This window comes from Protopterus annectens, chromosome 2.part1 (assembly GCF_019279795.1).
Source record: "Protopterus annectens isolate FY-2018-M chromosome 2.part1, PAN1.0, whole genome shotgun sequence".
NCBI classification, from domain to species: Eukaryota; Metazoa; Chordata; order Ceratodontiformes; family Protopteridae; genus Protopterus; species Protopterus annectens.
The window spans coordinates 644,238,308-644,256,843 of NC_056729.1; the positions used below are offsets into that span (position 1 = coordinate 644,238,308).

Consider the following 18,536-nt stretch of genomic DNA (forward strand, 5'->3'; position numbering starts at 1 on the left):
CTTATTACATAGCATTGTAGCTCCATTTAAGATCAGAACTTGGGTTGGTAAAATGTTTAATGTTTAAGCTATTAATTTGTGACTGCTATTATTTTAATCTGCTGCGGTAGCATTGTCGCCTCACAGCAAGACGTTGTCCCGTTCGATTCTCAGCTAGAGCGTCTTCTGTGGAGACGTGCGTGAATGGGCGTACCTTCGTTGAAGGTTGTGCGTTAGGGCCGGCAACTCAGCACGTAAAAATCAACTGCCAGTTATTAGCGGACTGGAGTTCTACTGTGGCGAACCCGAAAGACACAACAACAACACAACAACATTATTTTAATCTGTCCTCTGCCTAAACTTGAAGTTTAGAAGGTATCGTTCTGAGGACAGTAGTCCTACTTATTTATAGTACAGGGTGAGTAAGGAATAGATTACAGAGTGCAGTGATTTTCTAGTATGTGTGCACATTTTTATTGGTTTTAGTAAGGTGGTAGATGTACTGCTTGCTCAAAGACTGGACAAGTTTGGTCCACTGCCAAGTCATAAAGCACTACGTCCGTGCTAATGTAAGCAATATAGGAAGTAATATTATACACATGTAATGTATTCAGTTGTCAAGTACACTTTTTACAGTATTTTGTTGTAGGAGGTGATCTTTAATGTCCACTGGGAAATGTCTGTTTTTGTGGGTTTTTATATATATAAAAAAAAAAAAGTGAGAGAGAGAACAAGTAGTTTTTGTGATCTGCAGATGGGATAGTGCATTATGCTATGTGCCATGCAAATTAAGAGCGATGGTTGCAACGTGAAGGGTGGGGACAATTCAGGAAGTATGTGGCTGGTCAAGGGTCAAATTATCACTGTGTGTAGTGGATGCTGATGAGTGCATAATGACATGGAAATCAGGGACCCTGACATGGAAATCAGGGACCCCATGCAAATGTTTCACACAGAATAATCAAATGAACGACCCAAAATGGTGGACTGATTCAGAAACGTATAAAATTACTGAGCTGTACTGCAACACGTACCTATTTTGAATGCTGCAGTTTCATAATGGATAATGAGTGATGCTACGAATAGCCCAGCAGCATGTATTGGGAGCCACTTGCAGAACCAGTGTCCAGAGTGTTGCTCGTTGCAGCCCTTTGCAGTACTAGGGGAGGTGCAGACAGCTTTTGACATACAGGAGCTCAAAGACAATCCGGTTTGGACGAGAGGGGACCTAGTTAAACTGTGTCCTCTACAAGCAGAACCAAGGGGGAATGCATGACAAACTTATTCCTGTCAAAAAAGACGCATCTAGCCTTGACCATCTTGGCTACACTTTACTTCCAGAAACCTGAGGGGGGCATGTTAGGGCTGTCACAGATGTCAGTCGTGCAAGGCCTAAACTAGTTCTTCTATGAATGGTGCCATTTATGGAGGACCATATATAGATCCATAGGAGAACAGATTGGGTCCTGATGGAGAAATGAAAAGACAGCAAGCAAAGGAGAGTAGTAGTGCTGAAATTTAATTCATCCTCAAGTCCTGGTGAGTACCTTCATGAGGTGGACCCTGTTTTTCACAAAATCTCACCAAGGCGACACTGATATATAGACTGTATTTATATAGCATATATCATGGACAGAAGTAAATCAAAAATAAAAAAAGATAGCTGGGTGCACAAGACCCAGGATAAAAGTGCCCAATCCTGGTAGGCGCACTGGTGCCAGGACTGGAAAAAAATGACAATGTCGAATCCTTAAAATATGAAAACATTCCTACAATGGGGCCAGGCTCAGGGGGGAAGATGGCCCCCCTGTTGTAGAAGGAAGTAGCAGTCCACAAAAATGACAAAAATTGATTGACCAAAGAAGAGCTATCAAGATGATAGAGTGGATTATTTAGGATAAGAAAGAAATTATGTATTGTTACTATTATGTAAAAAGCCCACAATTTCCAGACACAAGATATACAAAATGATTGAGAGAAATTAGAGGAAAGAAAAATACTTCCACAGGAAAATCTGCCAGAAGCTTCAAATAAGAATTTGCATTCATTAATATAACAGATTTTTGAAAAACAGTATATAGATGAAGAAATTTTGATCGGTTTGGAAAAAGAAGCATCTGAGGAAGTGAGAAAATATAAACAACAAAACCTAGAGATATTTGAAAAATATTGAAAAGAAATATGGACATGGGAGAGAGGGAGAGAGAGAGATTTGATATGGTGCAATATTTATGCAAAGGAGAAAGCCAAGTTAACTAATATAGAGAAGACGGTCTCAAAGATATTCAAAGAGAAATACAGGCAAAGGCGTCCAGATGTGGAAAATTTCACAATAAAAAGATTAATAGCACAACGATGTAATGTAGAAAAGACCATTAGTAAAGCAGAAATTAAAGAACTTGAAGTTGAAGTTATGGAGTGCCTGCGAAGTGAAGGATTTAATGTAGAAGGTCTAAAACGGACTACATCACAGTTTGATGGAGTGAGTCCCCAGAATAAGGAAAAGCAGGAAGATCAGGAGACATGTGAAGGAGAAATATGGACATGGGAAAGGAAAAGAGAATTAATATGGTGTAATATTTATGCAAAGGAGAAAGCAAAACTAACCAATACAAAAAGAGCAGCACCAAAGATATTTGAAGAAAAATATAGGGAAAGGAATCTGGATATGGAAACTTTTAGAATACAAAAAATAAGAAGACTAAGGAAAAGGAGAAAAAGAGATTATTTCTTTGACTAAAAACTGAGGTTGTGGAACAGCTGCGAAGAGAGGGATTCAGTGTAGTAAACCGAATCCAGAAAGCACCACAACAGGATAGAACAATGCATATCCAAATTAAGGGGAAACCAAGGTGCCATATCAAGATATTTTGGAGCCTTCCACAGGAAACCAGTATAAATGCTCATTTGAAGCTAGACAGAAAGGAACAGGAAACTGTGGAAACTCTGATGCAGTCAATGTTGAGGAATGATAGGCCAGTGAGTTCCCATATGACAGAACAACAGATGAGACGGAATGAAATTGAAGAGAATGTGCCATAGGAAGATGCTATAGAACTTTCTATAACATGGCCCCAGGAAATGGAAACAAAGGATGTAAGAAAATGAGTTAAGAGAAGAGTTGCCTGACTTAATAGACAAAGACAGATGTATCAAGATCAATGAGAAAAATAGACTGCAGAAGGTTAGTAAAACCCCAAAAGTCAGAAGCTTGATAAACAAATGAACACAGTAATTAGGACTGTCCATGGAGATCCATGCGATATAACAGAAGTAAACAGAATATATTACTGTGCTGCTAAATTAATAACTGATAAAGTTCTACCACAGGAACACAGTGTAGCGAGGGAAAAGAGGGGTGGAAAGTGAATACCATCATGAAAATATCGAATAGAGAAAATTGTTAAGCAGCTAAGACAAGAAGTGTCGTCATTAGAAGATTATAGAAGAGGGGTATAGATTAAATTAACAAAGATAAAGATGATAAAAGCAATGTGCATTATTAGAACAGACCAGGATCTATTATGCACTATTGGAGATAACAAACTAAAATTTTCAAAACAGGTGGAAAGACTTGGAAGATACAAAGATAAATATAAGGGAAAAGCACAAAATAAGCAATTTATTGATGACCCAAAAAAGTTTTACAGAGAATTGGGAAATAAGGTAAAAGGAATTGAAAGACCGTCAAAAAAAGAGGAAGTAGATATATTTTGGAGAACATAATAAAGATGCTAAATGGATAGAAGAAGTAAAAGAAAGAATAAGAAGTTTAAAGGTACAGGATATGAAATGAGATGAAATAACAGCCAGAGAGATTGAAACAAAGTTGAGAAAAGGCTCTAACTGGAAATCCCAGGCCCAGATGCAGTACCTAACTTTTGGCTTAAAGTATTAACTTCTTTGCACAAGGATTTAGCCATGAGTAAGAACTATTTATATGCGCACCCCAAACACACACCGCACTGGTTAACAGGAAAAACAATGCTCTTACTTGAGTGAACCTGCAAGCTACCCTAAAAATTATATACCAGTAACTTGTCTTCCAACAACGTATAAACTATACATGGGAAGTGACGCTGACAGAGTTTGTAGTCATTTAGAAGAAAACTCTTTATGGCAGTAGAACAAAAGGGCAATAAAAGAAAGTCATATGGAACAAAGGATCATTTGTTGTTAAAGTTATAGTGGAGAACTGTAAGAAGGGGAAGAATCTTGAGTATGGCATGGATTGACTACAAAAAAGCATTTGATAGTATCCCACATGTAAGAGTGCTTAAAAATGTATAAGATACACCCTACACTGATTGACTACATTACAGTAACCATGAAACAGTGGCAGACCACTTTGCAATTAAGCCATGATAAAGGACAGATTATTATCCTAGGGATAAAAATTCAAAGGGGGAAATTCCAGGGTGACTCTGTCACCGTTGCTATTCTGCCTTGCCATTATAATCCATTAAGCTGTTTACTTAACACCTTAGGCCATGGCTACAGTTTGGCTCCTCAAACAACAAAGTTTAATGACCAGATGAGAAGGCAAGAAATGTGGAAAAAGCATAAATATAGTTGCAAGTGTAGAAAACTTCTGGAAGAGCCTGATGTTGATGAAGAACAAATGCAGGAATGGTTAAGGAGAAGTGAATTCAAACCAAGAAATGAAAGGTTAATATTGGCAGCCAAATATAGTGGGCTACGTACATGCTGATTTACAAAGTCCATTGAACATGTGGGAGAAACAGACATATGTAGGTTTTGTAAAACTGAATTGGAAATGGTCACGCCTTGTTGCTGGTTTCGACGCACTAATGGCAAACGGACTGTATACTGAAAGGCATTATGTGGCGAGAGTGTTACACTGGAGATTGTGCAAACATTATGGTATCGAAGTGGCTGAAAAACACTGGAAAGATGAGCCACGAAGAATTGTAGAAAATGATGAAGTTTATATCACATGGGATCACCCAATACCAGCAGTTCAAAAGATAGCTGCTAGAAAACCAGATATAGTGATCCAAGAAAAGACAAAAGTAGCATTGATCATTGAAATCGCCATACCCAGTGACTGCAGTGTCTTGCATACAGGAAGACACAAAGTCATAAAATACCTGGATCTGCAGGCAGAAATGAGAGCCACGTGGAAGAAATATACACAGACAGTTCCAATAGTAGTAGGGACAATGGGTTTTATAAAAAAGAATTTACAATCGTATTTAGATATGTTACCAATTCATGTAACACCATAAGTGCAAAGAGCACTTTTGGCTGACATCAGAGTAAAACAATACTAATTTCATGAACTTTAATCGTCCTTTGACTTAGGAATGGGGTCCATTCCCGTCATGATATTAGAAATCCAAAAGACTTGGAGAAATTTAAAAAAAAAAAAAAAAAAGAGCAGAAGAGATGACCAATGCCATGCAGACCTTTTTATGGCACGATTGGTTTCCCTGATGTCCTGTTTAATATAGATTGCACCCATGTTGCTGTCAGGGCCCCATCTGGTCTAGAGGGCTTGGGATATATATCAACAGGAAGGGCTTCAACTCCATAAACTGTCAGGTGGTCTCTAATGCTCTGTACATTATTTTTAAATCTGCTCTATGCCAACTGTTCTTGCAAGGGGACTTCCAGAAGGTGGTCTGGCTAGTAGGTGTGCACACATAGGTGTGTACTAGGCCAATGGCCATGGAGCCTTTACAAGCCTAGCCCATAGAAGTGCCCTGGCATCATGCAGCTGTTAGTTCCCAGTGCCTCTATCAAGTAGAGCCACTGGAGTGATCCCCGGGGTGAACTTTCTATTTCCCATCCACTCATCAAGATTCCTCTTGAAAAGGGCCAGTGAGGTGCTCTGCTTGACATTTATGGGAAGTCTATTCCAGAGCATGGGCAGTCTCTGGGTTATGAACCTGTCCCTCCAGCATATTCTGTTGATTGTGGTAATGAAGTTGAGGTCCCTGCAGAGGGAGTGGGATTTCTGTAGGTGTAACATTTCTAACAGGGCTGGGTCAGACTTGGCTTTGTAAGTCAAGTAGAGATCACCTCTTAATAGACGATATGAGACAGAAAAGCTGGAGTTTTTTGAGTCTGGCCATGTAGGGCATGTGTTTAAGGCCTAGGGTCCTCTTTGTGAGGTACGTTTGTGGCCTTTCCAGCTGCTGCAGATCTTTAGTGAGGTACATGCCAAATGGGGCATTATACCAGATGATGGGTCTAATGAGGGAAGAGTAATGGGTTTTGCATCGAGGAAAAAAGAAGTCATCTCTCTCTCTACTCTTCCCTCATTAGGCCAGTCATCGAGTGTAGTGCCCCATTTGGCATGTACCTCACAAGATGCATGCCACAGCTGGAAAGGCATGTAGAAATGCTACATCTAAAGAAATCCGAATCCCTCCACACCACACGCTCCAGAAACCTCAACCTCATTACCACAATCAACAGAGCATGCTAGAGGGGCAGGTTCATAACCCAGAGACTGCCTATGCTCTGGAATAGACTTCTCATACATGTCAAGCAGAGCGCCACATTGGCAGTCTTCAAGAGAAATCTTGATGAGTGGATGGGAAATAGAAAGTTCACCCCGGGGATCACTCCAGTGACTGCATTTGATAGAGGCACTGGGAACTAACGTTGGGCGGCACGATGTCAGGGCACTTCTATGGGCTAAGCTTGTAAAGGCTCCAGGGTCATTAGCCTAGTACACACCTATGGACCTATTAATTTGAAACACATATAGATCTTCAAATAATGAAGTTTAACACTCCTGAACAATTGTCTCAAATTGACAGCTGCAGACAGGCCATAACTTAACATTAAGGTTATCCATGCTAAGACTAATGTTACAGCCAGTACTCCTACTTAGATTAATTGCTGTCTGTTCTTGTCATGACTTCATTTCCCTCCCATATGTGAAAAATAATTTGTGCTGTCAGAAAATATTAACCTTCAGCCTTAAAATGTTTGTCCTTTTATTGCTTCCCCTGTATTCAGCGTGTTATTCAGCTTGTGTCCATGGACACACAAGTACGAAATGTGCAGCTCTGCAAACCTTTCAACTTGAACTGAACGCTTATTTGCCAAAAAAAAACTTTTCATTAAATTTAGTGTCCTGTTATTTACTTGCCTACACAAAAAACTTGTCAGATTAAGCTAAAGGCCTTAATCCAGAAATTCACCTATGCAAAAATAAGACAGAATTTATCAACTTTACACATAATATAATCTGTGCACGTTTATACCCCATCCCCCACTGCAACAACTGAAGATTACAGCGTATTAATTTAAGCATGCTTTTGTCCAGCCTTTCATCTGTTTTTACATGGTACTGCTTACATTTCTTAAAACTGAAAAAGAAAAACCTATACAATAACTTAAAATGATTTACTATGTAACATACTTTTTATATCATGAAATGTTTTATACAAATAATGTTAAGAACAGAAATTGCATCTGATGTCCTTTTCATTCCTCCTCACTGTTGAGTCTTCTAATCCAACCCGGCCGTATCTTCAAGAATTTAGAATCTGAGTCTTGAGATTCCCCCTCCCCCATCATGCTTCATACCTACTCTAACCCCTCAGATCTCGTTTGCTGCTGTTGTTCCAAGACATGATCCAGAGTCTCGAGTTTAATCTCAGATAGGTGATAACTTTTTAAAATCTAATTTCTTTTTCTTTTAAATCTTTTTCTTGTGTGCTTAAACTTTAAAATTTTAAGCTCTCCTATCTATTTTTGAATAGTATTTTTTTTAAGAACGATATCCACCCCTGCTTTTACTTTTTCTACAGGTGTTATGGACTGCCACCTCCCTTTTCTCTCGCTTTGCTTATAGTGCCGTTGACACTTTTTTGTCTTAAAAAAAAAAAAAATAGTTCATGAATTCTGATAGCATTAATAGCATCAGGTTAGTGGTGTCTTCTTAAGCTACCTTTTGTAGTATAACTTTAATTGTTCCTTGTTTATTGTAACTTGGTTAAATTTGTTCAAAATTTTTCATATGTCTGACAAACCCACAGGCTTCAAAAGATGCATTTCTTGTGGGTACAAAATCCGGAATTTGGATGCCCACAAGAAGTGTGTCTGCTACTTGGGACCCAGTCATTTAGAAGCAGACTGCCACATCTGTGTGCCCTGTAACCCAAGGGCCCTCTCGTACAGAAGAAAGAAGCTGATACTTAAGGGACTATTGTCTTCATCTGGGGCTCAAACCCCCGTGAAGCCTACTAGTTCCAAAGAACTGAAGCGGCAAGCCTTCAGTCTCCCCGGGGGCTTTGCCAGAGACCAAAGAAAAAAAGACCCAGACTGTTGGAGCCAACAGATTCGGATCAACTCAGACATTTTTATGATCCAAAAGCTATTTTGAATCTGAACAAATCTAGGCCTTCTCTGGATCTGAAAGCCTCATCTGATCTTAGCAGAACCAAACCAGTTTCAGAACCAGCAGCTGCCTCAAATCCAACTGATCCAGTGTGCATATCTGGTTCCTCCACTCTGACCAGGACAACTTTGGATCCGAACGTTTGGAGTCGTACTCTGGTTTTACTATCCAAACCAGTATCTCTAGTTCATCCATCTCAGATTTTGAGAACTCCCTCTAGTCCAGACACCCTTCCACCGCCGCTGCCTCCAAGTCTTCTTGAAGTTTTTCTAACACCGATATGGACAGGATGATGTGGAGGTTCCTCAAGGCTCCGATACAGATGGGGGTTTTGCTCTCTGCATCCCATCTCAAATCTGTGAGCGCTCATTCACCTATCTTACAGTCTCCTTTTCCGATCTTCCCCTGGGTTTCAGAAACCCAGGATCTGGAAATCCCTAGAGAGTCTATGTCTGATCCGAGGAAGCCACCTTCCTCAACTCCCTGATCAGCCCTGTTCTGCATTTGTCAGATCAGTCAGAGATGTCCGAGCTGGCTCCAGGCCATTGCTTCAGCTCTGACTTGTCAGAACTGTCCCTTCCCCTTGGGGCTTTGTCCTTTGACATTTCAGGTCCGATTCTGTCTGGAGGTCTCAGATCCGGTGTGGGCTCTTTCCTCTTTCTTCTGGTGGCTTCAGCTCTGGGGGAGGAGGAAGGGGTCTCTCTCTGGGTCCATCGGTTTTCCAGGTTATAGAAAGGGTTTTCTCTAGAATCGGAGAAACATCTTGCCAGTTCCGAAATCCTCCCTATCCTTTGTCTGGTCTGAGCATTGACCCCGTACATCCTTCCAATGGTCAGCTTTCCCCGTCAAGTCTCCAGAATGTTTCCCAGCAAAGCAGTCCCCCTTTCTTCTGATACCTCCCATGAACGTCCTACAGAGGAGGTCCCTAATAAGTGCAATAGGAGGCACAGACTCCCCTTCAGAGTCCTTAACTGTGGACACAGATTTGGATGAAGGAAAAGTATCCCCCGATCACCACCCGACGATGTCTCCTTTGGAGACGTCCTTGAACTCCTGAGGCAGAAAGGTGTCTGGTCCTCCCAAAATCTGAGGAGTCAGTGTTTCTGGAGGCTTTCGGGGTGGGCCCGTCTACGTCCTGGTTGACCCTTTTTCTGATGGATGAACTCAATGATTTTGTTTCCTGTCAGGCTTGGAAGGTCGAGCCGATCCCAAAATATCTAGACAAGTTCCTTAGTCCACCTGCTTACCATGTACTTTGGAGTACAGGTGTCCCAGTTGATGGCATTGTTGTGTTAGCAGCTGCAAAAATAAGGAGCTGGCTGAACAAAGTTCCTCTTTTCATCCCCTAAACAGAGTCTTGGGTGCTGGACAGACATGGAAAGTGTGTTTATGCCTTGGCCACCTTTGAGTTGAGATCACTGAACTACTTGACACATTCTACACGTTTGCAGAGAGATTTGGTGAAAGACTTGACCACCTCTCTGTGACCTTTTCAGAGGAGGACCTTAAAAAGGCTTCTCCCCAATTGGTGACTCTTTCTTTCCTCCCTGGCAAATTCCTCATTGAATCTGATTTTGCACTCGGCGGAAGGCTTCTCGCAAGCAGCTTATTCAGGCATAGCCATAAGGAGACATGCCTGGATGACACTGCGATTTTGTGGAACTCTTCAAGGCATCTTTCATTAATGCCCCCTGTGGTCCCTCTTTGTTTTGGCCATCTTTTAAGGAAATATTTGCCCTCTGAGAGAGAGAGATTAAAAGACCTTGTCTGCCATGAGGATCAAGATTTCTACCCCCCCCCCCCCATGGAGAACCTTCTCTCCAGGAATCGGATGTGAGAAGAAGACTTGGTTCAGGAAACCTCAAAGACCTTTCCAGGACCCGTGCAGGAGATACTTCCTCCAGAGGAAGAGGTTTCAATGGTAGATGCCACCATAGAGGCAGGAGAGAGGTCTACAGAATCAGGGTTTTAGGGAACCCTTTCCTGATGAGCCCTATCAGTGCTCCTGAAGCACTGCCCAACTGTCTGTCTGGAGGCAGTCGGGGGACATTTGTCTCCACAGTTAAATGCCTGGACAAAGACCACAAAAAATGTCTGGGTGCCAAAAATAATATCCAGAGGTTTCTACATTCCCCTTTACCCTTCACTTGCATGTCCCTGGAAGATATTCCCCAACATCCCACTCAGTCAGAGGGAGCTTGCCATTCAAGAAGTTTAAAAATTTCTAGAAAAAGTCATCCAAGAGGTCTCAACCGAACAAGTAAGATCCAGAACTTATTCATGCTTCTTTTTGCTACCAAAGAAAATGGGGGGACCTAAGAGCAATACTAGATTTTGGCAATCTAAATCTATATATCAAGATGTCGAAGTTCTGAATGATTACAGTTCAGTCCATTCTGCCTCTTCTATGCAAGGACGATTGGATGTGCTCCATAGATCTCCAGGATGTGTATTGTATCAAAATGAACAAATGCTCCAGGAGACACCTGCACTTTTGGCTGGGGGACAATCATTACCAATTCAGAGCAATGCCCTTTGAACTCACCACAGCTCCCTGGGTGTTTGCCAAATGTATGACAGCTGTCACAGCCCACCTGAGGCTAAAGGATTCCATTTGTTTCCCTACTTGGCATTTGGTTCCTTACTTCACCAACAAGGCATCGACTGATTCAAACCAGGGAATACCTAATCCAAATCTTCAATTCCTGTGGGGATTCCCATAAATCTAATGAAATCCAACCCGACTCCTGTGCAGAATCTAGAATTTGTAGGAAGGTAATTGAACACTCCAGCACAAATAGTTTTGTTACCCCTGCATTGTATAAGCTCTCTGACATCAAGTCCAGGACTTGTTAGACCATCTAACTCCACTAGCTAAGTTAGTCCTTGGGACACTAGGATCTATGTCAGCATTCACCATCCTAATACCTTTGGCAAGATTTTTTATGTGAGTTCTTCAATGGACACTGGCTGTTTAGTGGTCAATTCTTTACGAGCCACTATGTGTTCCTATCAAACAAACGCCAGTCTACAGAAGCTGTCTACATCTGGACAGACTGCCCCCCCAATAGCCACAGTGACCACGGACGCTTCCAAGTTGGGGTGGGGGGGCATTATCAGGGAAAGATGTCCAAGGTGAATGGTTCCCTGATGAGACCAAGTTGTATATTAATGTCCTAGAGATGAGAGCGGTCCTTTTTGCATTGCAAGCCTTTCAGGAACTGTTCCCTCTGGGGGCTATCACATTTCATGCAGACAACCTGTCAGTATGGTATATAAACAAACAAGGAGGAACCCAGTTTTACCCATTATGCAGAGAGCCCATGATGGTTTGGGAGTGGGCGATCTCTTCATAATCCTTTCTAATTGCAACACACATTCCCGGGGACACCAACATGCTAGTAGACAGGCTCAGCAGTTCCATTCAGACCCCGCACGAGTGGTCCCTCAGTCACTCAATAGCGATTGACGTTTTCAGCCCAATGGGGCCAGCCTTGCTACAGCCTCTTCGCTTCTCCTCTAAACACCAAATGCACCAAATACTTTTCGCCGATTCCTCCAAAGGGGGAGTCACAAAGGGATGCTGTAGTTCATGACTAGCCCTGGGCCTCCTTTATGCTTACCAACCCCCCCACCAACCCTTGACTCTCCTTAGAGATTTCTCCCGAAAGCCAGCACGCTGAAGAGCACAGTTATCCTCATTGCACCCTTCTGGCCTTGTCAGGTTTGGTTCCTCTTCCTATGATCTCACCTCAAGTATCCTGGATCCAGTCAGGGCCTTGTTTCTCACCTGTCAGAACATCTCCAGCCCAGTCTGCACACCCTAAGACTGCATGATTTCTGCAATTCTGGTGATTGTATGAAAGTCCAAGCTAGCTTCCCCAGTACTGAACATAATCTTGGCCTCTCTGAAGGCTTCCACAAAAAAAGTCTATAACAGTAAGTGGAAAAGTTTTTCAATTTAGGTTTCAAAAGGGAATATAAACCCTTTTCAGCCCTGACATGCAATTTACCATGAAGGTGCCAGTTTTTCTACCATAAAGTTACAGCTAGCTGCTGTATCCAATTTTCATTGAGGAACAGGATCTTCTGCTATTTCTTCATCAAGATTATGCAAGGCTTTTATGCAAGGAATTGTTTTATTAAGACCACCAATAAAAGCTCCGTCTCCACCTTGGGATCTTACTATTGTACTTAAAGGTCTCACTCAAAAGCCATTCGAAGCAGCCAACAATTGTGACTTATTCATCTTTGGTAGCCATCACTTCAGCCAAAGGAGTATCCGTCACTTCAGCCAAAGGAGTATCCGAATTGCAAGCTCAATCAGCCAAACCCCCTTACATCATTTTTTATAAAGAGTTTCCTTGAGAACTGACACTTTCTTTATACCTGAAGTAGCAACAGAATCTAACATTAACCAGTCAGTTCAGTTACCGGTTTTCTTTCCAAATTTTTCGAACCAAGGAGAGTGTATGTTGCATCTCCTTGATGACAATAGAAAATTACGTTCCTATCTGCACAAGGCAAAAAAGGCATAGAAAGTCCGATCAACTCTTTATATCCTTTTCAGCTAATTCCTTGGGTCGAGCAGTATCCAAGATTACCTTGGCTAAATGGATAACTGATTGATTGAATACCTTTATGGTAATAAATAGTAAAAATACAATTACCTAGTCCTCCTAAAGCTCACTGTACCAACTTTAGTTGATGAGATATGTGTTACTGCCACTTGGTCTAAGACTCGTACCTTTGTCTCACATTATAAATTGGACATTGTTTCTAGAAGCAGAACATCCTTTGGGTCGACAGTGCTCTGGCATATTCATCCTTAGGTGCCACCCAGGAGTTATGTAGCTGGGGACTCTGACCTAACAGTGAGGAAGAATGAAAACGGCAACATCAGATATAGAAGTTATGTACTCACCATAACTTGGCATTTGTGTTGTCCATTTTCATTCTTCCTCACTTCCCTCCCAACCAGCCCCCAGCCTACGTGTCTTTGAGATGTTATCTGGAGGTTTTTGGAACCCTTGGGCTCATGGCTTGGGCCCCAGATTCTTTGATCTGTTCTTTTTCCTTCCTTCTGATATGCATGCTGCTGCTGTGTAAGACAGCAAATTTAATCTGAGGGGTTAGAACAGGTATGATGAATAATGGGAGAGGGAGGAGCTCAAGACTTGTATCCTTAAGTCTTTAAGATAAGGCAGAGTTGGATATGATGTCAGATCTGATGACCCAACAGTGAAGAAGAATGAAAATGGACAACACAGATGGTGAGTACATAGCTTTTATTTTATTTAGTTACTATTCTTTTTTTTTTTCCTCCTTCCCCTCAGTGTCCTTCAAATATTAGTGATGTGAACTGGGGCATATGTGTTTCAGTCACCCACAAGTTTAAAAAAGTCAACCAAAGTCCTGGTAAAGCCATATTTCACAAATGTGATTGATGCTTTACAGTCTCACATTTATTTAATTTCAATGTTATTGGTCTTCCTTTTAATCTAAATCTCCCAGGTCCAAGGATTCTTGATTCTTGTAGTCGGCTCCTGTGCTTTTTTTTTCTGTTTCTCAAGCATTTTCATTTGGAACATTAGAAAAGGTTCGCTGACAAAGTCTCTCTGTAAGTTTTATTATCAGACGAATGAGAAGCAGTGTCCCCTTCTGTCTGATGGCTCACTTTTTGTTGGACAAAATTTGTATTTTCTCTTTAACCTGTTCTCCATCAAATTATTTTCATCTATCAGGAAAAATATTCTGAAGATGGCTTGGTAGAGCAGCTCGAATCTCACACTTGCCTTTCTATATTCCCTGATTGCTGGGATAAATTTGCTTCTCTTCTGCCTGGTGTACAGTGAATAATCACTTTCTACAAACATTCTCCTGTCTCTATTTTTAATACTTGCCCTTTTGCCACAGTTTTGTTAGGGTTAATTATTTTTGCTGGTATGATTGCATCTTTACTAATACAGGTCTTGGTTGCTTTCTCATGGCCAGGTTTGGAGCATACATGCTATGTGGTTTTTCAATTAATATCCTGCTGTGGAATACCATTCCAATTGCTTATTTGTCCTTTCATAAAATTAATACAGTCTGTTCCTTCCAGTTTCTTTGGTACAGCAAAAAATCTCAGGTGTTTACTGCATGCTTTGTCATCTAACTCTACCATGTTTTGAAGCATTTCTTCTTGAGCAGTCTCGTACTCAGCTGGCCATTTCTTCATTTCATCCTCTGATTTTTGTAGTTTTATTAGGTCATCTGAATACCTGTTTAATGCTTCTTCCATCGTTCCATACTTTTGTTATTTGAGTTGATATACTTCAAGGTTTTGTTCATTTTTATCAGCTCTGAGCACATTTTATTTATTTATTTTTCCTCTAGATTACTGGAAGCCATGTCTTGTACCAAAGCTGGAGCTTGAACTGCTTTTTGCTGAACAGCTGCAGGATTATTCCTAGTCAGTGTTTTCGCTTTACCTTTTCTAGTTGATTTTCTTGCAGACTCTGTTTCTTCTTTGTTGGCACCTCACCCAGGTAGTGTACTTACAAGCCAATAACTGAATTTTCTAAACTTTGCAAGGTTTCTGGCCCTTAGCTCTGTTTCTTTTTTCACACTGGGAGAGCCAAAGTCAAGCTGTTGATCCATGTGCAGCCATCTTGGAAGTTTCAATGCATCTCCTTACTTGAGCTCATAGGTTCACAAATTATATCCGTGTTATTTCTAGTATCTGTTTTCTAGTTCTGGAGCAGTTCTGTCCATAATCTTTGGAGGACAAGATAGCTATCCGTTCTGTCTAAATCCATGGGAGCTGCAGAATTCTCTGAAGTAATTATCAGCTAAGTATTTCTCATTCTAGTTCACAAATCGACTAAAAAAGATCATACAATAGAAGCCTGATTTCTTAATACCACACTTACCACCCTAAATTGGTAAGGACTTTACACCCTCCCTCAACAGAAGTAGGGGCTTTTTTTCCTTAAAAATTCCAAAATGTTTCTATAAACAATCCAACTGCAGCAGGAAACTTTTCAGTTATATGTTCCATACTAAAATATTTTTCCTAATTTCAAACTTTTAACAGCTGTAGTTTTTTCATAAATTTAAACCAATAATTCTTCCAGTTGCTTACTGCACAGAAACGCTTCATGTTTTGAAACTCATCTCAATATAGTACACATAGCTCAGAATACTAATTTCATCATATAGACCTTGTGCATTAGTTTTTGCTTTCCCTCAAATCTTTTATTCTTTTTCTTTCACCTAGTTGTGTCCATGAATCTTTTCTTAGCATGCTGCCATGTCTACTCAGTTTCTTTAATATATTGCAATGTTTTTCTTTCTGATCCATTAGGTTTAATTTCTGCCTTGACTGCTATTTCTTTAATTCAAGATGCAACAAAAGAAAACATCCTTTACTTAATGTTTTCCTTCTCATGCAACAAAGAACACTTCTGTGCCTGAAAACACTTAAAGAGCCTGCAAAATACTCCACATAACATCCAAACCAGATTACTAACAACTTCAGATAGGAAACTCACAGGATAGTTAGAATGTGTCAGTTTGTTCTTTTCATTCTTTTTACAAATTAATATAATTCGATACTACTTAACATGTGTAGCTGTTAAAAGCATTCTTAATAATGTATATGTGGCAGACCTTTCACTGTGTAGCTGTGAAGAGTGTTGCCTTTTTAGGAGCCAGAATAAGGACATTCATCATAATGGGTTCATAGACTGTTGCTAGGCTAATGACCCAGGGGGCCTTTCTAAGCCTAGCCAGGTTTTCCCAAAGGAATAATGATGTCCTGTATGCAAATAGGACATTGAGAGCCAGGCATTTAAAAGCTACCTCTACTTCTGTCCATAAGGGACAAGGGTGCCAGTTCCGGTGTAAATTTCCTATTATCCACTGGTCTAGGTTGCACTTAAACTAGGTAATAGACAAACTCTGCTTCACATGTCTAGGAAGCCTGTTCTGAAGCAGGTACACTTGAGAGTTACAGACCATCTAAAGTATTACATAGTTAAGACTTTAGCTAGTCTGTGTCCTGTAGTTTTTACTCTGAATCCGGCTAAATTTTTAATGAGCTTATAAACTTAAAGCAGTGGTGCACAATGTATAGCCCCGGGGCCAAATCCGGCCCTTGACGCAACACCATCTGGGCCCCAGAGAATAACCAAAAATTAAAAAAAAAAAAAAAAAAGTGAAAAAATGCTATGCCTTTACTCCACTCACGCAAACTTTCCAACTTGTGCTTCCTTACCTAATTGACTGCATTTGCGCACACCTCTAATTTTAGCCGCGGAAGTAACTATTCTTTGTTGTTTATAACTTGTAGTCTGTAAACAGTAGTAACTTTCTGCAAGAGTTTGTAATAAGTCATGGCTGCAAGCTAGAATAAAGTTAAATGCAAAGTTGATGTAGAAAACAGGCAATTTCATGACTGCTGTCTTAAGTAAAAAAGCCAGTCACCTGTACGTATTGTTAACTTGTGACAACTTACTATGTCTTGAGGTGGCCCTCAGATGCATTAAGAATTCGTGTAGTGGCCTTCCCCAAAAAAAGGTTGTGCATCATTGACGTAAAGGATGCTTGTATAAATGTTTAATCACCACAAAACATACTTCAGTCAGAATGTCATTTTTTATATGCTGTGTAGCACACTGATTACCAAAACTCTTCTACAATTCACTAATTTCAGTTTTTTAATTGATTTGTTGGGGGCTATATTTTAACATAAATACTGTATTTTTGTAATATGTACTGCCCTTTGTTCTTCTGATAAAGACTTTGGAAGAAATGTTCTACTGTAGAAAAAAGTCTGTCTTGTTCGACATGTCTGGTCAAAAAACAAAAGGCCAGTTATTTTTATCTGTCACTGGTAGTATGATTCGCTGGTATATTCCTAATAAGAAAAAGTTGTTCAGTGTGAAATGTAGTACTTGTGAAGTGTAGTATTTGAAGTAGAATTAAGCTTATTTATCTTTTTGTTGAATTGCTTTACTTGAAGTTGTCTAACTGCTGTTTTCTTTTTTTTTCTACATATGTTAGTGATTTATACAATTGTCCATTGTTTCTTGATGCGACAATACTTATGGGGTTGGTTGACCTTTGCATTTCTGCTGCCAGCCTGTTGTACCCAGGTGCTCAGCTACATGTGGTTCCGAGCTGATGGCCACCCACGAAGCTGTTCTCTGTTAACAATGCACGCATTACAGCTAGGGATAGTTAAAAGGTGAGGACTCTATATTCTACATACTGTCGATAAATTGTACTTTCTTTATTTTTCTTAACTTTCTTATGTTATTTGTTTTTGGCTTATAAGAAAGTAACCAAGTTATAAGTGGGGAGAAAATTGTATTGTACTCAGTTTGTCTGTATTTTTTTTCTAGTAAGCAGTTACTACTGTGAGTGTGTGTGTTCAATAAATGTTTTGTACTCCCAGTCATTGGTGCATATATTGTAAAGGGGGAGGAGTATATTAGCATCAAATTAAAATGCCAGCACAGTTCTCTATACTGAAGAAATGTTTTCCAGTTACCATGATCACGATCAACATCCATTTTTTTCTAATACCAAAAGTCGATTTTTTTTCAAAACTAGGACGGAAGCATTTTAATATCTGCATAGAGATGGCTGTACCCACCAGGAAGAAGTACAGAACTAACTCAAAAAGTAATCTACCATGGTGGAATCACAAAATCAATAGAAGAAAAGCATGGCAAAATTTAGGAGGTGCAGCACACTGCAGGATAAAAGTACTTTCTCATTAAACTAAACAAACAGCTAGGAGGACAAATAGTCTATCAAAGCCAAATTTGAAGTAAATTTAGCCTCCCAGGCCAAGGACAACCACAAGGCATTCTTTAGCTATGTCCACTGTTTCAAAGGTATTACACAATTGTATACAGAGCTCATTGTAAACGGAGCCACCTGTACTGAGGCAGGAGATATAGCAAACTTACTGGCCAACAAATTCAGCTCCAACTTTACCCCCTCTCTCCCTGTCAGCTTTCCTTCAGGAAATACCATCAAATACAACTTCCCCTGCTTTCACTTGGGGAACAGGTCCTTAATACTGTCTCTGAGGCCAAGAACACTGCATCAGTAGGCCCAGAGACAGTATCCCAGGATGCCTTTTAAATAGCATGAAACATGACCTATCAGACCCTCTGGAATT

General features: G+C 40.3%; 1 protein-coding gene across 1 annotated transcript in view; it reads left to right on the forward strand.

The window, feature by feature from the left end:
- XKR5 (XK related 5) overlaps positions 1 to 18,536 on the forward strand; it is a 482,218-nt gene that overhangs the window by 19,522 nt on the left and 444,160 nt on the right. Inside the window, exon 2 of the mRNA XM_044062383.1 lies at positions 17,408 to 17,591. Coding sequence (XP_043918318.1) covers positions 17,408 to 17,591 — 184 coding nt within the window. The remainder of the gene's footprint in view (positions 1 to 17,407; positions 17,592 to 18,536) is intronic.